This window comes from Notamacropus eugenii, chromosome 3 (genome assembly GCF_028372415.1).
Source record: "Notamacropus eugenii isolate mMacEug1 chromosome 3, mMacEug1.pri_v2, whole genome shotgun sequence".
NCBI lineage: Eukaryota > Metazoa > Chordata > Mammalia > Diprotodontia > Macropodidae > Notamacropus > Notamacropus eugenii.
The window spans coordinates 51,063,638-51,090,806 of record NC_092874.1 but is presented as its reverse complement, the minus strand read 5'-3'; the positions used below and the strand labels follow the sequence as shown (position 1 = coordinate 51,090,806).

The 27,169-nt window shown below is 38.3% G+C and overlaps 1 protein-coding gene and 1 long non-coding RNA gene across 5 annotated transcripts in view; one reads left to right on the top strand and one right to left on the bottom strand.

Moving 5' to 3' along the window:
* Positions 1 to 27,169, bottom strand: part of LOC140530921 (uncharacterized) — a 466,876-nt gene that overhangs the window by 159,253 nt on the left and 280,454 nt on the right. The window lies entirely within an intron of this gene.
* LOC140531019 (A-kinase anchor protein 9-like) overlaps positions 1 to 27,169 on the top strand; it is a 117,250-nt gene that overhangs the window by 68,459 nt on the left and 21,622 nt on the right. The window contains 12 exon segments of the mRNA XM_072650221.1: positions 2,455 to 2,958; positions 3,511 to 3,574; positions 3,733 to 3,845; positions 4,318 to 4,509; positions 4,763 to 4,951; positions 5,272 to 5,423; positions 8,566 to 8,770; positions 9,028 to 9,494; positions 9,496 to 9,688; positions 9,949 to 10,163; positions 11,142 to 11,324; positions 12,277 to 25,275. Coding sequence (XP_072506322.1) covers positions 2,455 to 2,958; positions 3,511 to 3,574; positions 3,733 to 3,845; positions 4,318 to 4,509; positions 4,763 to 4,951; positions 5,272 to 5,423; positions 8,566 to 8,770; positions 9,028 to 9,494; positions 9,496 to 9,688; positions 9,949 to 10,163; positions 11,142 to 11,151 — 2,304 coding nt within the window. The 3' untranslated portion in view covers positions 11,152 to 11,324; positions 12,277 to 25,275.

The following is a 27,169-nucleotide window of genomic DNA, read 5'->3' as shown; positions in this document are numbered from 1 at the left end:
TTGGTACTATTGAGTTGACTGAATTATAATGGATTGAAGTGAGACCGAGGTATTTTTCTGAGGAGTCAGTCAGTAAACATTTATTAGGTACCTGGTATTTGCTACACGCTGAGCTAAGGGCTGAAGATACAAAGAAAAGCATGATAGTCCCTGCCCCTGAGGAGCTTACTGTTTAATGTGCAGCTGCAGGGCTGTGATAAAGTCCTGCAGACAGGAAGCACGATAAGGAGGTGAGAGATTCAGAGTTACTTTTGTGTGGGAGAACGATGTGTTTCTGTAAGTTTCATAAAGTCCAGGACAGCAGGCAGGTGGGTAATGATGAAGTGAATTCCCAGAGAGCCTTCCTTGTGTGATGGAGGGCCAAGAATGTAATCTCCAGTGTCCAGCCGCCACCATCTCCAATTAGAGGGAGGGTGTGGTCCCAGGGGATAGGGGTGCTGAAGAAGTATGAATTTCAGAGTAGATTTCGTCTGGCAGAATGAGAAATTTCTAGAGATCATGAAGTCTAGGACAAGCAGCCAGGTGGGAAATGATGGATAAGAGACTTCAACTAGTTGTTTTGTTTTTTTTTTTTACATAAAATCTAGAATGTAAATGGAGGTTTAGGGGCAGATTCTAGAGATTCTTTAGCCCTGAGGATGGACAAGTAGGACAATTGAGAGTGGGGGAGAGGAAGAGGGACAGCCTTCCCTTCTTTTCCAACTTCTAATCCTGCCTCTTCACACCCTAAACTGGGAGGGCCTCGACCTAGAAGCTTATCTTCCACACTTCCCTGTTCACATGGAGGACCATAAAATGAAATAAAAATGAGGGAAGCCATTGGACCAGGCAAGAAATTGGTGGCAGTAGGATGAAGTGGTATAGATAAATGAAGAGCTAGTTTTCTTCAGTTCCCATTAGTAAATATGATTAACATGCATCATTTCTCTTCATAATTAATTTTTCTAGTTTATAGACATAACATTAATCATAATTTATTTCAAGGTAGAATTTACTAGTAACCTACTAAATATATTAATGGCAGGAAAAATATCACAGCTTTGGAAGATTTAGTATAAATCAAGAGATCATATCCTTTCATAGTCAAAACTCCCATTTGATTCTTAGTGTAACATCTTTTATATCAAGACTGTTATATCAAGACTTCATTCAGATGCACAGTTTTCTTCTGGGGAAGTAGACTCTCAACCTGTAAGTTTTCCCACAAACTCACAAGTGTGATTCTGTGTGAGAATGTGGAGATTCTCTTGGGACAGAGGAAAGAACACTGGCTCTGAAATCAGGGTTCACATCCTGTCTTGATGCTTACTATTATTGTTTAGGGAAATGTCTTTACCTCCCTGGACCTCCTCACCTGGAAAATGGAGGGGGAGACTGGACTTGAGGAGCCTTTGAGCTCCCCTCTCTGGTTCTGGGATTCTCTGCTTCCAGATTGATCGGTCTTTCAAGAGGCTATGATAATATGTTTTATTCTCCACAGTGCATTAGTAACCCTTTCCCAGCACTGGGTTCCTTATAAAGTTTCTTTCTCTTAAAGTTGTCTGAAGACATTTCATGGTTTACCAAATTTACCAAATTTGTTTCCCTTATGTTTTCCTATCATTCCACTTTATTTTATTTTTGCATAGTACTGTATTCATTGTAGTGCCCATTCTAGATCCACCAAGACAAGTGAAAGCAGGGAAGTCTGTTTGCTGAGCTTCCCATCATTAAGGCAGAAAAGCATGAAGAAGTACTAGAATCAGCTGCATGATCCCTAATTGTCCAGTCTGATAGACCTTCTCTAGTTGGACTGTATGCCTGAGTATGAACCTGACAGAAGTTACACAAAACAGCTGAGAAGTTTGGTTTATTCTGACTCTCTTTACTGTTACCTTTTTAGGCCAGATTTCATGGAAGTCTCTTTTTGCTGGAGGAAGGAAACCCATAACCACTTGATAGTGATCTATTCAGGTGACTCAGTAGCACAGTAGATATAGTCCCAGATTTGAAATCAGAATGACCTAGGTTTAAATCCTGCTTCAGACAGTGACTGGCCCTGTGACCCTCATGATAATAATAGCATGTGCCTCATCGAGTTGTTGTAAGTTTCCAGTAAGCTAATATATTTAATGTGCTTTGCAAACCTTAAATGGCCATATAAATACTCATCATCATCATATGTGGGCTTGCTATCGATTACAGTGGTACAGGCAAATGTTAAAGAATAAACAAACATGCCTGACAAAGGAAACCTTTGACTGTAGGACTTGGTTTCTGATATTAATCCTCTAATTTGTGGACTTCTACAAAACATTCATGTGTTTTTTCCTTTTATCTCAGTAAAGGTCAGTTTATATCCTCATGATTTATTAAGATAAAATTCTTGATAATGAAAATTTTTCCAACTATCTTGTATTTGTTGCTAAAAAAATTGCATGAGAAAGCTCTCTTACTCCATCTTTCCTATTTTAGGTAAGAGAAACCAGTGGGACACTTGAGGAAGAACTAAGCCAAACTAAGCACCAGCTCATGGAAGCCGAGAAAAACCTTGAATATTATTCAGAAAAAGAAGGTGAACTCATAGTATTAGAAAGCAAAAAGTCATCATGGGACTTTGGACAGCTTCTTGCTGAAAAAGATTCTCACCTTATTGGTAAAAACTCCTCATCCCAAACAGACATAATCCTCCAAGTCAGTAGTGGCAATCAGATGCCACAAGTTCCTGTTAAAAATACAGGAATCCAAAGTGATTTACAGAGTACCTATTCTTCAGAGGATGTCACTGAAATAATAAGACAGTTCAATGAAAAAATTAACCAAATGCAAGAGCTCCACGCTGCTGAGATCTTGGACATGAAAGCCAGGCGTATCACTGAGGTTGAGAACTTGAAGACGAAGTGGTTGGTGACTATTCAGTTCTTGACAGAGGAGTGCAGCAATCTGAAGGCAGCAAACCAGTGCCTACAAGCCAAAGAGGTAGGGGTACAGCAGTCACTGTCTCCACTGTAAGTGCAGAGCTTTTCACTAGACTCCTGGACAGAAAAATGGGAAGAGGTTACTTACTCATCAGTACCCAGGTTAGCTCTTTAATGTTTAGCTAAAGAAGAAATTAAAATGGGTCAGAAGCTGATAAGGGACCCACAGATGGTTTCATTTATAGTAAAAAAGGACAGAAATGGATTCCTGCTGGCATTAGAGAAGGACCCAAAGCATTCACTGAAGAGCCTAATGGGGATAGGGCTGGACTTGAAGTCACATCACACCTCAGACTTCAGTAGCAGTGTGGCCCTGGGACAAGTCACTTAACAGCTCTTTGTCTTAGTTTCCTCCTCTGTCAAATGCTGATAATAGGACCTGCTTGACAGGATGGTTGCTAGAGTCATATGAGAGAGTAAAAGCCTTACAGCAATAGTGATAGATTCTTTTTCATTTACATACATACATGTAGACATACCAGCTGATATTTTTATTTACTGGGCAAGACAATAATAGCTCTTCTTTCAAATATGTTTGTTCTGTCCAATATAGGTAGTTTCAGTTCCTGGATCAATACACTCTGACTTTTATCAAAGTAGAGAAATGTGTTCTAGTGGTAAGTCATGATAGAATTTATTTTGTTACATTTTCCACAATAGCATATTCGAAATCTTTTTGTCTGTTACGTGAAAATTCCTTTCATTTTTATAATTTAAATAAATAAAATTTATAATGCTTTTATTCGTACTAAATAATTATTTTTATTTATTTTAGACTCTGGATTAGATTGGAGTCAAGGTATTGGTCTTCAACAAAGCCAGGAATTTGATATAGAAGACACTCCAAGGGAAGAACGTGAAAATTCCTTAACTCCAGAGATGCTAAAGGTATTAATAAATTGATATCTTTCTATCAGATTAAATCCTTTCTGTGTTAGAGATAGTGGTGTATTAGGAGGTATAAGTACTACATTATGTAAGGAGACTCATAGAATTGTGATCCCAGGAGAGAGCTTATTGCCTTTTTGATAATGATTAAAGCAGCAATAAGGATAGATTTTACAGACCCAAAAGCCATATCCTGTGCACTTATAGCCACTGTGCAGCTTCGAAAAGGCAATGTGCTGAATGAAGCAGGAGCATGCTGGTAGGAAGAGGGGTCGGCTGAGTGCTGCGCTGGCCTTCTCTTTTAGAGATCTCAGTGTATGCCACTCAGCCCCCAGCAAGCATAGCATGCCATTCCCTGCTTGATTTTCCTTAGAGAGAAACACAGATACCACTTTCTTTTTCTGTTTCATTCTTCAGTTGTCCAGTACAGGAATACAATTTCAACACTTTGGTTTTGGGGTTTGTTTTACAGGGGTTGCTGGGAGAGGTCCATGATGAGGGCATGCAAGTGCTAGCTCTTACTGAACCACATTTCAGTGAAGGAGATGCCTGTTTTACTGAGCAAACTTCTGCATTTTGTCTGGAAGATAGAAAAATCTACCTCAACGTAATCTCATCTCTTGTGGATTTAATTGCCAAAATGCAGGTGCAAAGGGAAACTGAGGTACACCAAAAATATAATGCAAGCATACAAATTTTCAGAATTTTAAAAATCTTTCCAGTGAGCCCTGTTTTCTCAAGTAAGATTTGTCCTTCATGTTGGTAAAAGTTGCTGCAAATTTCATACTTGAAAAGTGCAATTTTTGGAAGTGCTTGTTTAAATATTTGTCATTTTAAAATTATGAATATGTGATCATTTTTAGAACATATGAAAAATGCCCTGCCTTGAAAGTTGACATTATTTTATATTTTTTTAGCTTAATAAGAGTCCTCAGTCCCATGAGAATCCTCCAGATTGGCAAAGTGAATTTCTGCATGCCTTTCAGCAAATCTATCTAGAAGTTCAAAACATTCTGCTAGCCATACGTAAGACAGATTTGACAGCTCTACCTATGAGAGATGTCCATGGATTGGTGAATCTGTTGGAGCAAAGATTACAAGATCAGGTACTGAAAGAAACTGCTGCAAAAGACATTGATTGCCATAGTACTGTTAAGAACCGCTCCTATGTGAAAGGGGAAACACACCAGAAACCCATAGTCCTAAAGTTGTTAGTATTTTGTGCTGTCTTTTTTAGTGAGAGGCTTCTTAATTAGTTTGATAGTCTTTTCAATTAAGCATTTAAACAAACATGAAGCATATGCATTATAAAGAACACTGTGCTAGGTAATGGGAGAAGTAGATTGGAATAATAATATGTATTCCCTTCCCTAAGGAGCTCACTGTTGGATACAGTTTATGGATTTTTACATCACTTTCTAAATAGGTCATTAAATGCAGAGCTGCCATGGAGTATATTCAGAGTGCAGACAGAAGAAGCTTGTTGAGCGAAATCCAACCATTACGGGCTCAAATAAATACTGAAAAAATGACCATGAAGAGAGAAGAAGAGAGTGATTCACAAAGCCAAGGTATGTTGTAGTGTCGTGTGTGCTTGCCTATATATGTAAGTATGTATTTACAGTCCTGATTTTAATCTTTTTTGTCCTTTTCTCAGTTAATGAAAATTTTCTATTACTCAAACTTTAGTATTATTCTTAGAGAGCTATCCAAAATCAAAGCCAAAGCAATTTTATTAGTATTAAAATAATGCGTATTTGCTTCAAAAAATTTACCAGTGAATAAATATTTCATTGAAAATGACACTAAAGCTACTGAGTAAAGTCAGCACCTTTCCCTGTTTTGCATCTATGCAGGATGAGATAATAAATAAGTTTCCTTCTCCACCTTTCACTTGATGGCCGCACGAAAGAAGGATTCAGGGATTTAAACAGTTGTTACTTTAAACAAAGATTTCACATCTAATCTTAATCATGTGTGGTAATAGAATTTGTGCTATCATTGTACAAAATTTAAAGTATTCCTTTAAATAGATTTAGATTCCTTTCAGATCCACTAAAAATGTTTTTTAAGTAGCATATAGATAATCCAGATATATTCATTTAGATTCTATACTCTTCATTTCTAGGGAAAAAAATAAACTGAAGATGATTTTACGTTAGATCAATGAGCACAGTCATGTTGTTATTTAAACGTATGAGTCTCTAATTTTATTGATTTCCATATACCTCAGGTAAAGTCAGTGTCTCCTCCCCAACAAAAAAGTACTTGTCAAAGACAGTAGCATAATGCCACCCAATTGCCCTCCCTGCACTTGGTGCACGGCGTCATCTTGAAAGTGGGATCTGGCGATTCCTGTAGTGATTCTTGTAGCGATTCTTTTTTTTTTTTGTTTTTATTTTTTTTATTTTTTAATGTTTAACAATCACTGCCATACAATTGCGATTTTATCCCCCCCACGTACCCCCCACTACCCCCCTCCCTCCCCACGACTGCATACAATTCTGTATAGATTCTACATATACTTTCCTATTGAGTATATTTTCACTATAGTCATGCTATGTAGTCAGACTAAGATAAATGAAAGAAATCGTATAACAAATCAGAACATGATACACAAACACATACACATACACAAACATGATCTGCTACATTATGTGAGTGACTTCCATATTTCTCTCTCTGAGTGTGGAAGGCATTTTGCCTTGAGAACCACCAATGGGATTTTTTTTTTTTTTTGTAAGAAGTTCTTGTGTTATTACAAAAATCTAAGTCTACCAAAAAAAACTCTCACACACTGTGGTCGTTGCTGTGCATAAAGTTCTCCTGGTTCTGCTCCTTTCACTCAGCATCAGGTCATATAAGTCCTTCCAGGCCTCTCTGAAGTCTTCTTGTTCATCATTTCTTATGGCACAATAGTACTCCATTACATTCATATACCATAATTTATTCAGCCACTCCCCAATTGATGGACATCCCCTTGACTTCCAGTTTTTGGCAACTACATAGAGTGCTGCTATAAATATTTTTGTACATGTGGGACCGTTTCCCATTTTTATGATCTCTTGGGGATATAGTCCTAGTAGCGATATTGCTGGGTCAAAGGGTATGCACATTTTTGTAGCCCTTTGGGCATGGTTCCAAATTGCTCTCCAGAATGGTTGGATGCGCTCGCAGCTCCACCAACAATGAATTAGTGTTCCAACTCTCCCACATCCTCTCCAGCATTTATCATTTTCTTGTTCTGTCATGTTTGCCAATCTTATAGGTGTGATGTGGTACCTCAGAGTTGTTTTGATTTGCATCTCTCTAACCAATAGTGATTTAGAGCATTTTTTCATATGATTATAGATAGCTTTAATTTCTTCCTCTGAAAATTGCCTATTCATATCCTTTGACCATTTATCAATTGGGGAATGACTTGTATGATTATACATTTGGGTCAGTTCTCTATATATTCTAGAAATGAGGCCTTTATCCCCGAGCTTAGCTGTAAAAATTCTTTCCCAATTTACTACATCCCTCCGGATTTTGGTTGCATTGGGTTTGGTTGTGCAAAAACTTCTCAGTTTAATGTAATCAAAGTTATCCATTTTGCATTTCATAATGCTTTCTATCTCTCCTTTGGTAAAGAATTCTTCCCTTCTCCATAGATCTGATAAATACACTATTCCTTGCTTCTCCAGTTTATTCATGGTATCAATCTTTATACCTAAATCATGTACCCATTTGGACTTTATTCTTGTGTACGGTGTCAGCTATGGGTCTATGCCTAATTTCCGCCACACTGTTATCCAGTTTTCCCAGCAATTTCTGTCAAACAATGAGTTCTTATCCCAGAAGCTGGGGTCCTTGGGTTTATCAAACAGAAGGTTGCTATATTCCTTGCCTACTGCATCTTGAGTGCCAAGTCTATTCCACTTGTCTACCTCTCTGTTTCTTAGCCAATACCAAGTGGTTTTGATAATTGCTGCTGTATAGTAGAGTTTGAGGTCTGGTAGCGCTAGGCCACCTTCCCAAGCATTTCTTTTCATTAGTCCCTTTGATATTCTGGACCTTTTGTTTTTCCAAATGAATTTTGATATTATTTTATCCAGCTCTAGAAAGTAATTGTCTGATAGTTTAATTGGTATGGCACAAAATAAGTATATTAATTTGGGTAGAATTGTCATTTTTATTATATTAGCACGGCCTACCCATGAGTAACTAATGTTTTTCCACTTACTTAAATATGACTTTATTTGTGCAAAAAGTGTCTTGTAATTGTGTTCATATCTAAACTGTATACCATCAAAAAAAGTAAAATATGTTAGTTTTGCATCAGATAAGTCACATAACAGAATTATCATTCTTGAATTAAGTTATATTATATATGGGATGATTCCATTGGTTGAGTGGAATCTGACCCTGATTACATTGATGGTAACTGAAAATAATCAACCTTGTTTATCATATCCAGTCGGAAAATAGAAACTGCACTGCCTTGATACGCTAAGATAGCCTTAGCATATTCATTCACATCTATCACTAAAAAGGGGTAGGAAAATTATCCTAGTAATAGAGAATTCTAGTATACTGATTTAGAAGTGTATGAGAGACCATCAGTCCCTAGCAGTGGAAAAACAGATCCAAGTGCACTGCCAGGAGACCATCTTCCAGTGGTGCTGACCCAAGCCCTGCTCACTAGGATTCTGATTCCCAAAGGACCTTGAAACATCAGCTCTGCTGATGTGCCTCAGGATCCTCGCTGCAGCCGAACCTTCTTTATGAGTTGTCTCTCCTCGTCCAAGTGTGAGCTCCTGGAGAGCAAGGCTGCTCACTTTTCTGCTCCTATTCCCAGCACAGAGCTTAGGCTGTGGTGTGCACTTAATAAATGTTCTTCCATTCCATTCTTAGGGGAGAAACGATATATATTCATATCCACTGTATGTTTCCTTCTCTTTAGAAGGATAAAAAAAATGTTCTCAAAAGAATTCTGTCCTACCACGTTTTTTAACTTATATTCTTTGGCTTTGAAAAATGATTTATTAGCTTCACGGGGTGAATCATTTTTACCTTTGTTTCCCAGTTCTTACATTGTCAGGATTAACACTGATGACTGGTATCTTAAAAAAAGATGTGTTATTAGGATCAGAAATTGGTTAGTAACAATATCGTCTTCCTTCATTTTATTTTGTGCAAGGATCTAAAATATTCACTGGAAGGTCAGAAACAAAGGAATGTTCAATTAAATCAACTTTTGGAACAGCAGAAACAACTCCTGAGTGATTTGCAACAGAAAATAGTGTCCCAGGGAGCTCTGTATGATGCCCAGATATCAGAAGAGCGAAGCCAGAAGTCAGAGCTTCAAGGACTACTTGAATCAGAGAAAATTCGAGTCCTGGAAATGCAAGAGACCCTTGAAAGGGAAAGAGAATTACATGCACAGCTTCAGGCTCATGATGATGATGACCATGAACAGGATAAGGCATCCACATCAGGGGAAGCAGTGCTCAGAGATCTGCAGAAACAGCTGTATGAAAAGCACAACCGCATAGTGGAGCTGGTCGGTGCAATTGAAAAATATAAGCTGGACTCTTTGCAAATGAGACAGCAGGTAGAGAAAGATAGACAAATCCGTAGGAAGACGTTGCTCACAGAACAACAGGCCAAAAAAGATACATGAGCTACAGTCAAAAATGGAAGACCTCCATTGGCAGCTGGAAGAGAAAAGGCAAGAAATTTATAAATTAGAACTTGAAAGGAAGAGATCACAAGAAATTATACAGGAACTTCAGAAACAAGAACAAGAGAAGGGAGAGAATTTTGAAACTGGAAGAGTATCCTATCAAAATCTCAATGAGGTATAGATTTTCGTTTTTGTAACTATGTATTTTGAATGGAATGTTTGAGTGGAATGTGGTCATAAAATTTGTTTGACTAGATACTGGGTAACATCTGAAAATAGTGAAGCAAACTAACATCTGAAAATAGTGAAGCAAACTACTTAAATTTTTAATTAGAGCTTTACTTAAAGTGGAAGGAAATTGCTTTTGTATTTATTTAAGAAAAAACTTAGGTGGTGTACAGTAATTAATTATTATCTTTTTGGTCCTTTGGTCAGCCAACCACATGGGACTCATCCAGTGATCGAACAAGAAATTGGGTTCTCCAGCAGAAAATTGAAGCAACTGAAAAAAAAGAATCAAGTTATCCCCCACTGATTGAGATGAATGGGGGTGGGACAACTGAGGATATCCATGAGCTAGAGACTGTTAGGCAAAAGCTGCAGCTCATCTCATCAAAACTACAGCAGCTGACCCGCAAAGCCTCCAGCAGGTGCAAGAAACCTTCTTGACTTTCCAAGAAGGAATTTGTAACCTGGATAAAGTTGCTTATTAAGATGCAACACATTTTTGTGTTGTCACATCTGAATAGTGAAATAGTTTTCATTCATCCAAAAAAGTACTGTCTTCTTGAGCTTATATATATTTTTTAACAAAACTCTCCTTAATAATATCTAACATTTCTTTAGGCTTTTAAGGTTAAGAAATATAGTACAGTTAAAAATAAATTATGTAAAGTTTTTAGCCTAAAGGTAAAATGTGAGAAGGGAGAATTATGTGAAGAAGAGCTTTAGTTCTGATTGTTGTATTTACAGAGTTTAACACTCCCCAAATTAGTAGAATTAAGCCATGAGGTTTTGTTTTTTCATTTGGGTCCAGAAAAATATTGATCCCATTCTTTTACAATTACAAAAGTTTACTGGATATTCCCAGCAGGGGGAGGTAAGAAATTTTTAACCATTTATAAAGCAATATGGACTTCAATTTTGTCAGAAAATTGTAGAGATTTTTTGAAAATAGCAGTGTAATGCATCTCTTGCTTTGCCTTCCTGCTAAGACAGCTTTGGGGGATTTTCTGGATGAAATAATAGTGAGCAGCGTGAAGAGAATGGAAGCGAAACTTAAGGCCATCTTTTTTTGTTTGTTATTGATCGTTTAAAAGGTTTAGTTTGGGATAATAATGAAAGAAACTAGTGGTTAAGGTTTAGAATGACTGAAATTTGACTTATTCATATCCTGTCTCTTCCTCATGAGCATGGATAATTGAGAGCAGTTCACCTTATCCCTATATGTGACTTTACATGGCCCAATCTGTCCTCTCACAAAATGCAGTAGTTTCCTTGTTTATAGAACATCCAAGTTGTAATAAGACTTTAAACGGCTCCCAAGAATATGATCATACATTGTGTTTTTGTCACTATTTTTATATGTTGTTGATCTGATTTCATGTCACTTTTTTTTTCCTTTCTAGCCCACTTTAGTATCACCAGGCATTTCCTCTAGCTCATTGACTGAAAGTTTACTAAGACAAAATGCTGAGCTGACAGGACATATCAGCCAATTGACTGAGGAAAAGAATGATTTGAGAAATATGGTTATGAAGCTGGAAGAGGAGATGAGGTGGTTTCGACATTCAGGACCTCGTGGAGACCAGGTATGTCTTTTGTCAGTGTTTGGTCATTCAGTAACATTGTAAATTGTGTTTTCTGATGGAGTGTGATGAGCCTGAACCTTTCTCTTGCTTTTTTCAAGAGGAGGGGTTCCAGATATGTAATTTCATTAGTGTAGGGAGTTTCCATTGAGGAATTTTTTCTGATTGGAGGCCTAGGTCACCCAGCCTTCACTGTTCTCCAGGCTCCTCCCCAGCGCTTCCTCTAACTGTCCTCCACTCAGCCCCCTCTTTTCAACCTCCACCATGGGTTATCTTTCCCGATTAAAATACAAGCTTCCCTGTTTTTTCTGCTTGTGTTTATCTTCCCGGTGCTTACCATAGTGCCTGGCAGTAGTGAGCACTTAAGTAAGTTTTGGTTGACTTGATTTGACTATAGGCAATATGTGGTAGAATTATGTGGTAGAAGCAAGCCTGGAACCCAAAGGAAGCTAGGCTAGCACTCTTTCTTCTTTCTTAACATGCATACACTGTATAAACAAATACTTTTACCACACAGAAGAAAAAAAATGAAGCTCCTAAATAGAGTATCTTGTAGATCCTAGTGAAAATTGTTTTTTAATTAAAAAAAAAAGGAAAATAAGCTATTAATTTATACAGTGATATTTTAATCAAAGCCGAGAATTGAAAACTCAGGCTGACAAATAGTAGAAGCCTATTGTCTTCATGGGAGCACCTGTCTAGTACATTGTAGAGGGCCGAGCTCTGGACCATGGGCCCCTGGTGAGCCCGGAGACGCCCGGGGGTGAGAAGCCGCCTTCAGGTGCTGGGAACGCCCCTTCCGGAGCTGAGCTCTGCCTCCAGGGTGGCACATGGGAGGAGCTATGGCAGGGTATATAAGGGGGAACACGGGAAGGTCGGGAGGATTTGGGGTAAGCAATAAAGTGCAGTAAGCAGCTCCTCGAGTGCACTGTTTGATCGTTCCCCTCCCCCACAGGAGGGGGCTGGAACCGATGGACGACCGGTAAAGCAGTTGGAGCAGTTGGAGAGGTAAGCTCCAGGCGACAGCTCAGGGCAGGCCCTGAGCAGTACATGATGGAAAAGCTCCCAAGATTTGGAGAGTCACTTCCAATGATTGTGAGGTGAATGTAAATAGTGAAGAGTAATGTAAATAGCGAAGAGTAGAACCAGTTTAAATAAAGCTTGATAAGGGATCTAGCTAAGCAAAGTAACCCCAAGGATTTTTAAGGATAAAAAAGAGCATGGACAACCACAAGAAGAAAAATGGAAAAAATCTGCAAAGATTTTTAGAACAAAACATGCTTTCTGCATCAGGGAAAGTAGAGACACAGCGCTTGAGTTCTGATGCCTTAATCCTAGAAGTGCTTGTCAAAGAGGTAGAAATGAGACTAAAAAGAACAAAGGCAGGAACAGCAACTGGACTGGACCAAGAACTTAGAGAAGAGATTCATGCAAGAGACAACACAACTCCCAGCTGAGAAGGCATTTAAAGGCAGGGAGAGATACCAGAAATTTGGGCAGGGATCATAAACTAAAAGCAAAATTTCACAGTAGATTGTATATTTACCATCTGAGTTGAAGAGAAATTCCCTAGGATGGTGAAGTTTTCAGATCGTCCTCTTTGCAGATGACCTTTTTATGCTGGCTGCATCAAGAAGTGGAACATGGCAGAGCCTCCTGGAGGAGATCCACAAGCATTCAAGAGTTTGGCCTAAGTATCCACATAGGAAAGATCAAGTGGATGAAAAATGTCTGTGACCAGATTATTACATGCCATTAAATGAACAGCCTAAAGAATTCTCTTACTGTCTCTTAGCCCATCTGTATCTATCTACATAGGTTGATCAAGATAGATCAGTAGAGAGTTGGATGAATAGATCAACAGATCGGCCAGTTGATCTCCTGGGCAGGCAGTACAAATGAATATCTGGTTAGGCCCAGAATTAAGCAGAAGGAGTTCAGGTGCCCTGGAGTGCCTTCAGGAAATTTACAGAGCTCCGTTAAATAATTTCAAATTCCTGGAAACAAAAGCTCATCTTTTAATACTAATGTTCTACCACTATTGTAGGATGTGAGTCATATAAGAATATAAAAGTTAGTATAACAGAGGGCAAGGAAAAGATGCATGTTGGGTATGAGACAAGCTGCAAAAAAACATAACAAATAAGAACTGGAATAAAGGCTCTCATTAGGAAAATTTATGATCAGGAAAGAAGATAGATTGGTCTGATGATGAGAGTGAGAAATGACCAGTAGAAGACCTGAGCATTCTCCTTGTAGTCTCACAATGTCAAAAAAGAGAAAGAAAGTTCCCAGCTCACTTCACTGGGGTAAACTCATGAAAGGTATGAATAAGAGTTAGACAAGATGGACATTTATGGATGTGCCAAGATCTGAATGAATCAATAGGTGGAATATCCAAATTAATGAGATCACAAAAGTATTTGGTTATGGTGGATTTATTTGATCACATAAAAATAATTATCAGAAAAATACAATGATTAACCACAACTATGTGATAATGATACATTATTGGAGTATGACTTTAAAGGAGAGTGAAAATGCAGAAGAGTCAAATGGTCAAGAATATGAATGGACATTTTCCAAAAGAGGAACCAGATTGTAAACAGACATTGAAAGATTGAAAAATCTCACTATTAAGAAAAGGAAATTGGCACATTTCTGGGACATAAGGAAAAGAGCCCTGGATTTGCAGGCAGAGACATGGATGGGTAGTGCACCAGGCTTGGAGACATAAAGATTTGAGTTCAGATTCAGCCTCAGACACTGTGTGACCCTGGGCAAGTCACTTAACCTCTATTTGCCTCAGTTGAAATGAAGACTGGGGCCATTAAACTGTACATGGAGATCCTTGTGGGCCATGGATTGACTTCAAAAACCACATATTTAGAGTATCTATGACTTATCTTTATTTTATTTCATATCAAACTTTTATTTGTTTTGTTCACTATTTCCCAATTACATTTTAATCTGGTTCAAGCCCCACTGGGGAATGTTGTGGGAAACAAGCAACTGGCGGCTTGTGTTTGTGGTGACGTCTTGTGTAGTGGAGAGAAAGTCAGCCTCAGAGTCACAGGGGCCAAGGTCCTCGTCCTGTCTTGGAGACCTACAAGCTATGTGATCCAGGAGAAGTTACACTCACTGCTCAAAGCAATTCTTTTTGACTTTACATCAAAGAAAAGGTGTTGCCCTGTGCTGGTACAAAGCTTCCTCAAGAGTTCCCTATTCATATAAAATCCAGATATTTATTCTGCAATATACTTTAATACATGTAATTTTCTCTTCCTCTAGAATATAAACTCTTTGTAAGAAGGGATAGTTTCATTCCTTTTATTTGTATACCTACTGCCTGGCACATAAGTGTTTAATAAATAATTGTTGATTAATTATGTTGGTGATGAGTCTCTCTGTCCTTAGCTGATTAGACAGCAGACTCAGTCCATCTCAGGGACCATGCCTGAGGAATCTTTCCAGTTCAGAAGATTTTTGTCAGAGCTCATGTTCCCCTAGAATAGTGACTTAGAGAATTCAGGATCCATATTGGGGACATTACGTGAAGGCTCTCTGTAGCCAGAGTACAACACTGTAACTCATCCAATATAGGAAGGCCTGCATATGCTAAATGGATCTTTTGTGGAGGTTCTACAGAAGAATAGAAATGAGTATCTCACAGGATGAGAAGGTGCAGACAGGTTGCAATCTGCACTTATGGAGAGAATGTCCCCATCAGTAAGATTATGGATCCAAGAAGTATTAAAGCACAGTATAGAGTACACACTACATACCTCTGCCTCTGCCTTCCCTCCCCCCAAGCTACTGCCATCAAGAGTTAAGCTATGCCAGAGTCCAGCAAAATAAATCTAATCTCTTAATGGTCAGATTCCTTAATCCTCAATTAGTCTCTTTTTCTTCTTCCTCCTTCTGTCATCTGATCTTTTCTTAAATTACAAAGTACAGTACAATATATCTATTAGGGCCAGGGTGTGTTATGTCACCTACACAATCTGAGAAGGCAATTTAACAGATACAATAGGGAAGAAGATGATCTGAGTAAATTATCACCAGATAAGTTAAACTCAGGTACACCTACCACTTGAGAATCCCGATATCACCATACAACACATCCTCAAACTCAGGGGGTGGAAGGGTTTGGAATTAGATGGGGAGAAAGAGGAAATTTGAGATTGGGGGATGAGAGGGATATGTCCTGTTTAAGTCTTCTCAGTTTAAAGAATCTAGTTGGACTAAAAAGGGGGGTGGAGAAATGAGCGGCAAAATAAGGAGAATGGGATAATCAATAAATAGTGGGTCAATATGTATTATACAATACATATTTATTAAGTACCTACTATGTGCTCGGCACTGTGATAAGTTCTGTAAATATAAAGAAAGGCAAAAAAAAAACCAGTCCTTGACCAACAGGAGCTCACAGTCTAGGTGGGGAAAACAACAAATAAAAAGAAGCTGAGTTGGGGGGGGGGGGGAGAGGTCTCATCAAGGGTGCATAGTTAAGTCCAGGAGTATAGCAGGATCGGAAGTGATGGGATAGACTCCTTATACCACCTCCTTAAATGGAACTTGTGGAAAGAACTCTAGGATGTTTACATTCTACCCTGTCAGATCAGAAGTGGGAGGAGCGCCCAGACATGGGGTACTAATGAGGTGTGAATTTCAGGGTTGATGCATTTCACAAGATGGTAAATTTCATGATGAAGTCCAAAAGGAAAGCTGTGTAGGAATGATATCTTCCCAGCCACCATTTCTACACCATGCTACTTGGCCAGCACATTCATCTCCACCTACCCTCTCCCCACCAGAACTTTGGATTCTGCCCCAGGATCTGGGGAGATTTTACCTTATCACAATCAGAATCAAGTCTCTATGTCCCTTCTTGCCTATTTCCATGACGCCCTTCCATTCTTCCAGCTTACCCTGTGTTCTCTACCTTTAACAGAACATAAACTCCTTGAGGGTAAAGATTATCTTGTTTGTTTGTAACTGTATTCCCAGAGCTTACAACTGCACCTGGCACAGAGTAAGCGTTAAATCAATGCTTTATTGATTTAAGTACCATACAGAGATTTCTGAGAGTTTGTGATGAAGCACTCCCCTTTTTTCTGCTTGAAACTTATGTATACAGACACTCATATGTTTTAAGAACTCAGTATTGTACAATTGCAATAACATGATTCAGGAGGAACTCACGTGTTGAGTGAGTCATAGGCTTAACCCCAAAGAAGTGGAAGAAGCAATTAACCAGAGTCGGGGATGGATGTATGAACCAGGAGGGAACAACAAATTAATAATAAATGCATCCTTCATGGTGCTCCTTTCCATGTTAGCCCCTCAGGGGCTGTCTACCTTGCCTACACTTAGTTCTGGCTCTTTGTAACAGTGATCATTTTTATTTTTCATTATTTTTGCCATTTTAGAGGCAGTAAGATGACATCTTAAAGATGTCTTGATTTGCATTGATGTGATCTTTGGGGACTATTAATACTTTTTTATATGGCATAGTGGCTCCAAATCTTAACACCTGAGACATCAGAGTACTTAATAAATGTTGATCAATTGATGATTGATTGATTGATGTCCCTTGAAAATTTCACCACTGGGTAGTGGCATATATTACTCTTATGTTTCAGTTTCTTGTAAGCTCTGGAGGTCAGACCTTTTTATGATATTGTTATGGCAAATATATTTTCCCAGTCTATCTCTTTTCATTTTATAGTTACTGCTTTTTGTCAGGTGGAACCACTATCTTTATTAATTCAATCTAAGATCATGCTGAGTTTATTGGTCACTCTACCACACAGCTAACTAGGTTTTCCATCATTAAATATCCAGATTGTTTTTACATGTTTTTACATTTTACATGGAAGAACTGGTGATGTTTAGCCTGGAGAAGGGAAAAATTCGGAGGACGTAAGAACTGTCTTCAAATATTTGAAGGGCTGTCATGAGTACGACAAATTAGATTTGTTCTATGTAGCTCCAGAGGGCACAACCAAGAGAAGTAAGTAAAAGCAGCTGAGATTTAGGCTCAAAATGAGGAACTAGCATACTAACAGTCAGAACTCTCCCCAAAGTGGAATCACATCCATCCCTCATTGGAAGTTTTTAAGCAGATGATCATTTTCTGCAGGTTGTAGAGGAAATCCTTGATCAAGGATGGGTTGAATTAAATAGCAGATGGGATATGCCTTACAGCTCTAAGACACTGGCCTCATTGCCCTCACCCTGCGCTTGGGCAGTTGGTTATTTGAATCCTCTTGGAAGACCTTGCATTTAACTCTACTGAATTTCATGTTAATTCAGCCCATCATTCTAGTCTATCTAGTTAAAGATTCTCTGATTCTCCAAAACCTATCAAAGATCACCGTGCAATCTTGTCTGACAATGTTTTTAGTACTTTGGGATGGAGTTTGTGCACAGCTGATGACTTGAACTCTTTAAGGATATTGAAGTTCTTACTCTCTTAAGATTTCCTCACTTATTTTTGGTTTCAACTCACAGCTAACCATTTTAAAAAATATATCTTTCTTAGTCCAAAGACCACTCTACTTGGCAAAAGAAAACAAAAGAAAAGCAGGAGTTGAATAGTTCTGTCTTCTCTTTGTCATCCATTACCACTGTCCCATTTTGACCTTACGCAGTACTGCTAGCTTGTCTTTGATTTCTGTGTTGCCCCCGGCATAGCCTTTATAACAGAAGAAAAGTCCTTTTTGTCATCCTTTGCATTTATCATCAGTTTTAGCTTGTCCTTAGCCTTAGTATTTCTGCCACTATTAATACAGGACCATGCTTCTCTTTTAGATTTATTTGCTGTTAACTGCTCTTGTTGCCATTGCCATAACCTCTAAAAATCTAAGATTATTGGTAAGGTACAAGCTAAATTGTATCTATTTTGTTCCTTTTGAATAAAGTATTTCTTTCCATAGTCGTATTCTGATTATGAGCCATGACTGAGGTCAAATTTGTCTCCTTCCATTAGGATCTCTAGCATCACCCTCAATCATCATCTTAGCTAACGTTAACATAACATAATAAGATTCACAAAACACTTTACATCCTTCATCTGAACCTCACAATAACCTTTTGCAGCAAATACTACAGATATTTTTATTCCCACTTATAGATAAGGAAAGTAAGACACTAAGAGATGATGACTTGCCCATGTCTACATTACCACATTTACTTTCTTATCCCTATTTTGTTCATGTGGTATATCTGAGGCTGTGGGTTTTAGTACTTGATCTTTAGGGATATGAGTTACTGATTCCCTCTATTGCTTTTCTTCTGGGTAATTTTTTCCTCCCTCTCCATTTTCATTTGAAATTCTCTTGATTGGATTTGACATATTCCAAATAAATGGGGTTTTTTCCTATTCACTACCCAAGTCTACTTTTCTCTCCTAAAGTTTCTGTCTTCAATCAGCTGAGCAATGATGAAGATAGCAACTGTGCCCCTAAGGTCTTCAGTCTCTTGACTGGTCTTAGCAATAATTCCTTTTTTTTCTTTTCAATTCATAGGACAAAAACAAGCATTTCCATAAAATAATACAATAAAAAAAGATTGCACATGAAACTGCAAATCTGATGTGTACAACTTGCTGTTCCTTCTAAATATACAACAGTCATCGTGTAAATTTCTCTTTTATCCCCTTTTTGCTTCCCCACCCCCACCCTAGAGATGGCTAACATGAGACATGAGAATAAGTATGTGTGTACGTATATACATATGTATGTGTACATGTAAACATATATGATTTTATATGTGTGTATTGTATATATATTTAAAATTATTATATACATATTTCTATTTATCAGTTCTTTCTCTGGATACAGATAGCATCTTTCCTTATATGTCCTTTATTTTTAATTTGTGTATTTATAATAATCAAAATTACTTAGTCACTCAAAGTCTTTCTTAAAAAAAATATTGCTCTTACAGTGTAATACAGTGTATACAGTGTTCTCTTCGTTCTACTCACTTTGCTCTTCATCATTTCATGCAAATCTTTCCCTGCCTTTCTTTTAGTGCAGTAGCAGTCCATCACAATCATACACCATAACTTGTTCAGCCATTCCCCTATTGATAGAGATCCCTACAATTTCCAGTTCTTTACCACCATAAAGAGTGCTGCTATAAACATCCCATTCACATTCAAAGTTATAATCACTATTTGGGAATTTCCCTCCATCTTATTTTTACTCACTATTTTCTTTCTTAGCCTTTACCTTATACCTATTACTTTATCTTCCCCTCCTACCCTCTCACCACCCACTTCATCCACCCCTCCAAAAGTCCCCCTCCATCCTGTCCCTCACCCTCTCCAATCCCAATTCATACAGCCCTCTAAAAACCCCTCCTCAACCCTATCCCTCAGTTTTCTCACTTCTCTACATGTTGAGTAGGATTCTATAACCTTCCAGGTGGACATGTAGTTTCCTCTTCAACCCAAATAAGAGGAAGTTTTCAACATTACCAAGCCTCAGGTCCTTCTCTCACTTGCCTCCATATTAATCACAGGGAATGAGCAGTGATGTTTGAGTTTGAAAAATATAGCTACCCCCAAGCTTCTCAGCCTTGGTTCGAGTTAAGCCTACTCAAGGGAAGGTTCACAAGCTCCCCCCCACCCACCTTCCTAAAAAGACCAAGTCATTTAATGACCAGTTGTATCATATAACATGGTGATAATGAACATGAGTAATTTATTTAATCAGGAAAATCTGCATAAACCACAAATACTCTAAACACCTGTGACCCAAAGAGAGCCACCTCTCCACATGTGTCTACTGAGGAGTACTGGGTTTGGCAAGGCACCACAGGTTAAAAGCATTCATGGCAAAAGATCAGCATGAGAACCAGGAAGCATTAGAAAAGGTCTTGTTCTCTTTCCTCTGATCAGGAACTAGGAAAACAGGACATCAGGGCTAGATTCAGACCACAGTGGCATATATGTGTATTTATGTATATACATACACTTACAGCCATGTATAGGTGTGTGCAAAATTTACACATTGTATGTCCCAAAAGTCTTAGTGCATTGATTTTTTTAAACTAGTCTGAAACCTCACTAAGATTTTTGGGACACTGTGGGGTGTGTGTGTATGTGTGTGTGTGTGTGTGTTTGTATATGTGTTTACATATGTATATAGGGGGATATCCCACATCCCAACTTTAATTAATATGACTAATAAAATGCTCTATCCCCTGATGCCTTTCCCACTACCACAGTGATGCATACTTATAGTCTCTGCTTCTGAGATAGCTTAAGTTGGTGGATCACTATATTTTGGGGGTTCTAAGGCTGGGGTTCTAAGAGTAGGGCCAAAGCCATTTGGGTGTCTGTACTCAGTCCAACACTTATGTGGTGAGGCATAAAGATACATTTCTAATGAATGGCCTCTACCAGCACCCTCCTGCATGGGAGGGCAGGTCACTGCATCCAAAGACTAACCATAACAACATGCTTTGAGAGACCTTGTAGATTTGGAGTCAGAGGTTCAAATTCTGATTCTGGCACGTACTAGTTATATGGTGTCTTCATTTCCTCACTCCTCTGCATTTTTTCATCATATCCCCAGGACCCCCTGCCTCCTGCAAGATCACATCAGCCTTTGAACTCATGCCTTATCAGGATTCTGTGTCCCTAGGGTCCTTCTCTTACACACTCTCTCTCCTTCCAGGGCAACTTTCTACTGAAAAGTTGGTTCCCCAGAGAATAGCTAACTATTCTTCCCCTCAGTTTTCAGGGTAACCATTAGAGAATGGGGTTTTTTTCTAGTATCGTCACTAGCAAGCCCTCATCTGGCATGTGCCCCATTGTTTATCAATTAGCCTACCAGAGTTAGTAATCTTTTACAAAGCAATATTTATTACAATGGTATAAGAAAAACTATACATAATTTTATGCTAATATAAATTTATATCCTTAAATTATTAAAGCTTAAAATTACACTACTTTTGGGACACTGTGTATATATATATGTGTATATGCATTCACACACAAATATACATGTACATGAATATATATCTATACATGTACATACACATACACATAGACATATATGCCTATACCTCTCTCTGAAACCTCTCAACCGCAGTCTTCCAAGCAAACTCTTACAGAGTTTCCAGATCACAACCACATCAGAGTCCAAAATCTAATATTACAGGCAGCGAGGTTCATAGGATCAGAGATTTATAGCTAGAATGGACCAGACCTCAGAAGCCATCTAGGCCAACCCCTCCATATTCCAAGAGGAGAACAATGAAGATTAGTTGACTTGCCAAAATCTTCAGCATGGGCAAACTTTATCAGAATGAGTTGGGACAGTCTTTTCCTCTGGCCACTTTTTTTCTACTTGCTTCACTCTCCTTCATCTAGACATCTCCAGCCTTCTTTCAAAATGCCCATCTAAGCCCTCTTAGTGCCCATGCATGCTTTCCTTGAGATTTATTACCTGAGTCCTCTGACTTTAAATCCAGTTCTTAATTATCTAATAAAAAGAATTTGTGTGTGGGTGAGTGGAGGTGTGGGTATGGGGGTATGTTCTCCTAATAAACCTCAATTGCTTGTGTACCACTAAGGAAAAGGATTTTCCACATCAGACCAAAAGAGTGTCAACAATTTCCTACTTCCAAGGTCAGAGAGAGAAAGAATCTGGAAGAGGGAAGCAAAGCCCTGAGGGTCAAAATGTATAGGATTAAATGTGGAGATAAGGTCCACTCTCTTGCCCTTCTGTCTCCCTCCCCACCCCCACCTCCAAATACACATCATACTTGTGCCCAAAGAGATTTCCCTGCCATAAAGTGTGACAGAGGGAAAAGAAAGTTAGATTTGAAGTCCAATGACCCAGGTTCAAATTCTAGTTCTTCTCCTTACTACTTGTGTGACCTTGAGCAAAACACTTCACATAAAGGTAAAGCAAGACACCAGGGCCTCAGTTTCTTCATTTGTAAAACAAGGATGTTGGGGTAGACAGCCTCTGAACTCCCTTCCAAATCTCAGTCTATGATCCTATAATCCTTTAAATTAATGCTCCTGTCAGATCCAGGCACTGGTTTTTTAATTTGTTTTGTTTTTTTTGCTTTGTTGTTTTTCTTTTTTATAAGGTCAAGTTCAACTAGGCAGGGAGGAGGGAAGAAGGGAAAAGGGGAAAAGAGCAGAAACATCCAGAAATAACCATGATATAAAAACAAAAAGGCATCAATAAAACTTATTTTTTTAAGAGCAATAAAAGAAGAAAGTGAACTAATGATCATCTTGGCCCCTGGCCCTAACCCCAAACACTGCAATCCAACACAACTATTCACAAGACAGATAGAACCATGTGCAACCTACCCACTGCAGAGACACAAGAGAGTCTTTTCTTATCAGACCCAAGTATCATCTTACCCTAGCCAAGCCAAAGCACACATGGACATGAGCACCTCTTCCCTCTTCTTTTTATTTCCTCTTAATCACCCCACATTGGATCTGGGAATTTTGAAATGGGCCTAATTAGAGGAATGGGGATCAATCTACTGGCCAGAGAAAATACTTGTCCAGAACCTTGGCTATAGCTCAGTTATATACAAGGTACAAAGCCGAAACTGACGATGAGGAAGATATCTTGGGGAAAAACTCAGGGCATATGAAAAATCAAGAGTGATCACATTTCTCTTTAACCTTTCTCCCAGAAATAAATTCATTTGGAAAACTGATAAAGCACACCAGAAGTCCATCTTGAGTTGGAGGTAATGAAACTCTACCCATGACCCCCATCCTTAGTAGCAAACTCCCTGGAGAGCTTTTCAGGAATGGACAAGTTTATTCTTCACCTTTCTCATGCCAACAAACTGAAACATGAACATTAGTGCATGTAAGAAAATCCTTAATCTGATTGCAAATCACAGGCATATGTTTGGCCCGGAAAGGCATATTAGGGAACAAACACTTCAAAGGAAAATCCTTCAGAAATGGAATCACTGGCACCAGATCTCCTGACTGCCTACTAAACTGTTTGACCAAAACGACTACTTCAAGAACCCTCAGTCATCTACCCCTCTGACCAAAGCTTGGAAACAGGCCGAAAACCAAAACATGACGTGTGATCCAACCCCTTTTCCATAATTCCAGCCAATCAATCTCATACACCAAAGAATTAAACCAACCAACACTTTTCTTTTCAACAGACACTCAAGTAAGAGAGGCTGCCCAAGGTGAACAACTAGCTGATATCGTCTGACTCCAAAGACCCCCCAATTCAGCTTGATCCTTACATTTTCTAAGTGCTGGTGGCTGTCATTTTTGTTTTTGTAGATTTGCGGATAATTCCTCTCTAAGAGAATATGTGTGTCTATACCTACCCAGATATTTAACAATCTGAATAAAAATATCAGACCAACATAACATGAGAAATAATAGACAAAAATCTGCTTAAGTAGTGATGATATATGTAAAGTAGGGATTCTTAAACTGGGATCTGTCAACTTTTTAAATATATATTTGGATATTTGTATTTTCATGTAATTGGTTTCCCTTGTAACCCTATGTATTTTACTTTATGCACTTTAAGATATTATTCTGAGAAGAGGTCCACAGACTTCACCAGACACTGTCAAGGGGATTCATGACATAATAAAAGTTAAGAAGCTCAATGTAAAGAGATTCACAAACTTTAAAGCACTGTATAAATGCTATTTATTATCACTAAGTAAAGAGAAATTTGTAATTCAGAAACTAATTAAAAAGCACTTCTCTAGTGTGTTGTTTGGGGCTGTTATCCAGTAAATCAAGAAATATTTATGGGAAGTTAGGATTCCTAGACTTAGATAGAATCTAAAAGAACACCTAGTCCAACCCCTTCATTTTGCAGGTGAGGAAACTGAGGGCAAGAGAGCAAGGGCAAGGTGACTTGCCCAAAGAGGCATTATTAGTGGCAGATCCAAGATCAAATCCAGGTCCTCTGACTTCAAATCCTGAACTCTTTTCATGATACCTACTACAAAGGATTTTTTTTAACATGACAAAAATGTTGGCTTGTTTTTGAATAGCTGGTTTTTTTAATGTCCTCTCATTAATGTCCTTAATGAAAGAAAGGAAGGAAGGAAGGATGAAGGGAAAGAAGGAAGTAAAGAAAGAAAGTGAAGGAAAAAAGAAAAGAAGGAAGGAAAGAAGGGAGAAAAAAGAGAGAAAGAAAGAAATTTACATGATGACTTTATTATATATTTAAAAGGAATAGCAAATTATACATAACAGATTTGCAGTTTCATGTGCAATCGTCTATTTCATTATACTATGTTATGGAAATGTTTGTTTTATTCCATAAATGTAAAAAAATTAAAATCAAAAAAGTATTTCATGTCCTTACAGTAGAATTCTGTGGTTTCACCTGGGTAAGAATACCTCCTACCAACACATAATGCAGCCCATGCATCTATAACTTACAGTCTTTGATAGCTGCCTCAAGTTCAGAGGGGTTAAATAAATGATTTGCCACATTTGTGTAGCTAGGGAGTGTTTGCGGCAATCTTTGAACCCAGTGAGGTCAGGTTTTAAAAGGACATGCACAAAGTATGGAAGGAAAGATGTATAACAGAAGGCACAAAAGAGTTGAACTTTCCATAAGAATAGCGTTATGAAAGCAAAGGCCTCAAAATGAGCTTGCAGAAAACATGGACACCAAAAAGGCCTTTAAAGAAACCGTCTATTACAGAGAAGAAAAAGACCAAAAAAAAAAAAAAAAAGGGATAAAGCTTCTGCTTGGGATGGATTAGACCGTGATAATGGAGAGTAAAAAGAAGAGTTACTCCATTTCTATTTTGTGTCTGTTTTCTCTATCCAGAAGAATCATGTTCACTTTGGAAATAATAGCTTTATATTGAAAAGGATAAATCAAAAATCACCAGCTCATATCCAACAAGCTAGATGCCTTGGAGAGTAGCAAGAGTTTTGGAAGACTAACAGGTAAGACACTTAGAAATTCACAGGAAGCAAAATCTAAAAAAGAAAATGGCGGTAAAGTTATTGGCCTCAAATGTCAACACAAAATGTTCAAAGCAAAAGAGTTGCACTAGAGATCCTAACATGAGGGGGAAAATGAGAACTCAAGGCTCTCAATGAGACTTGATGGGATGAGACCTATGACTACACTGTTTAGTATATTTTTTTCAAAGGAAACAGGATACAAAGAAGGCATATTTGTGTGAAGAAATGCAGGAAATAAAGGTAGGGAAGCATGGTGAAGATCCTTTGGGTGAAGATCAATAGACAGAAAAACAAAAGCTGTTTAGTCATTGGAATATCCTATAGATTACTTGGAAAGAAAGGTGAAGTGACAGAGTGGCCTGATATAGGGGTAATAGCAAACTTTAGTTACCCAGATATCTGTTGGATCTCTCCTCTCTTTCTCTCTTTTCTTCTTCTTCTTCTTCTTCTTCTTCTTCTTCTTCTTCTATTTCTTCTTCTTCTTCTTCTTCTTCTCTCTCTCTCTATATATATATTTATATATATGTAAAATATTTTTGAATGAAAACTTCTGACAAAATATCTCAAACTATTCTTCAAGTAGAGTCAATAAGCAATTATTAAGTGGCTACTATGTGCTGGGCATTGTGCTAAGGACTAGGAATACAGAAAGGCAAAAGACAACTCACAGTCTAATGAGGGAGATGATAGATAAGCAACTACCTACAAACAAGATACTTATAGGAGTATCTGGAAATAACCAGCAGAAGGAAAGCATTAGCATTAAGGGAGATGGAACTTCAGCTGAGACTTGAAGGAAGCAAAGGAGGTCAAGCAGTGAGATATGAGAGAATTCTAGGAAGAAAGGATAGCTAGTGAAAATACATCTGGGGATGAAAATATGAAAGACACTGTCTGTTGTCAAGAAGCTCATATTCTAATGGAAGAGAACGTAAATAAAGGAGTAGTGAGGAGGGAAGGAAATCATGGTCTGGAAGTCATAAGGAAGATGAATGGAAAAACAGGACAATCAATAGGCGTGACCTTTTCAGAGGTAATGGCCATATTGAATGGATATATTGCTTAGAGCAATCAGTAGAAATGGGGGTGGGGGAAATGAAGAATGCACAGGGTGGCAGGGTGAAAATGGCCCTATGAAGAGGAAGTGCCCACCTGAACAGCTTAGTTCTTCCCAGGCATGGTCTGGGATAGGACTAGATAGTACTAGAATGCCTAACTACCCCATATCACATCAAGTTACCTGTCCTAGGTGAGTTCTAGCCTATAATACTGAAAGGATGTTCTAAGCTGAGCTACTCACTAGGTACTCACTAGAAAATGAGAGAGATGTCACAAGAATGGTGGCAGGCAAATGACTCAGTTTTCAAAAAGCAGAACAAAGTAGAGTAAGAATTACAGGCCAGTGATTTTCACATTGATTCCTGAAATTTTTTTTTTAGAAAGACTGGGGCTTATTTGTATGTGAAGGAGTGATTCTAATAAATAAAATTAGGTAGAAAAAGGTAAAAAGGAGCAGTTATCTCATAAAAATGGGATGTGAAAGGAAGAACTGATACAAAGTAAGTAGATGGGGTGGAGGGCTGATAATGGTGGAACCTTAATCTCATCTGGGTTGAAGAGGAAACAAATATATCTGGAAGGGTGTAAAAATCTTCTGGATTTGTAGGGAGGTAAGAGAACTTGGGGACAGGAAGGGACTTTCAGAAGGATATATAGATAAAGATTTAGGAGATTGGGGGAGAAGATAAGGGATGGACTTTTAGAAGGGTGAGTAGAATAAGAAATGGGAGGGTAAGAGGAGAAGCTCAGTACCAGGAATAGGGTAAAAATGGGCATTTGAGAAGGATAATAGTGAGTAAAAGTAAGATGGAGG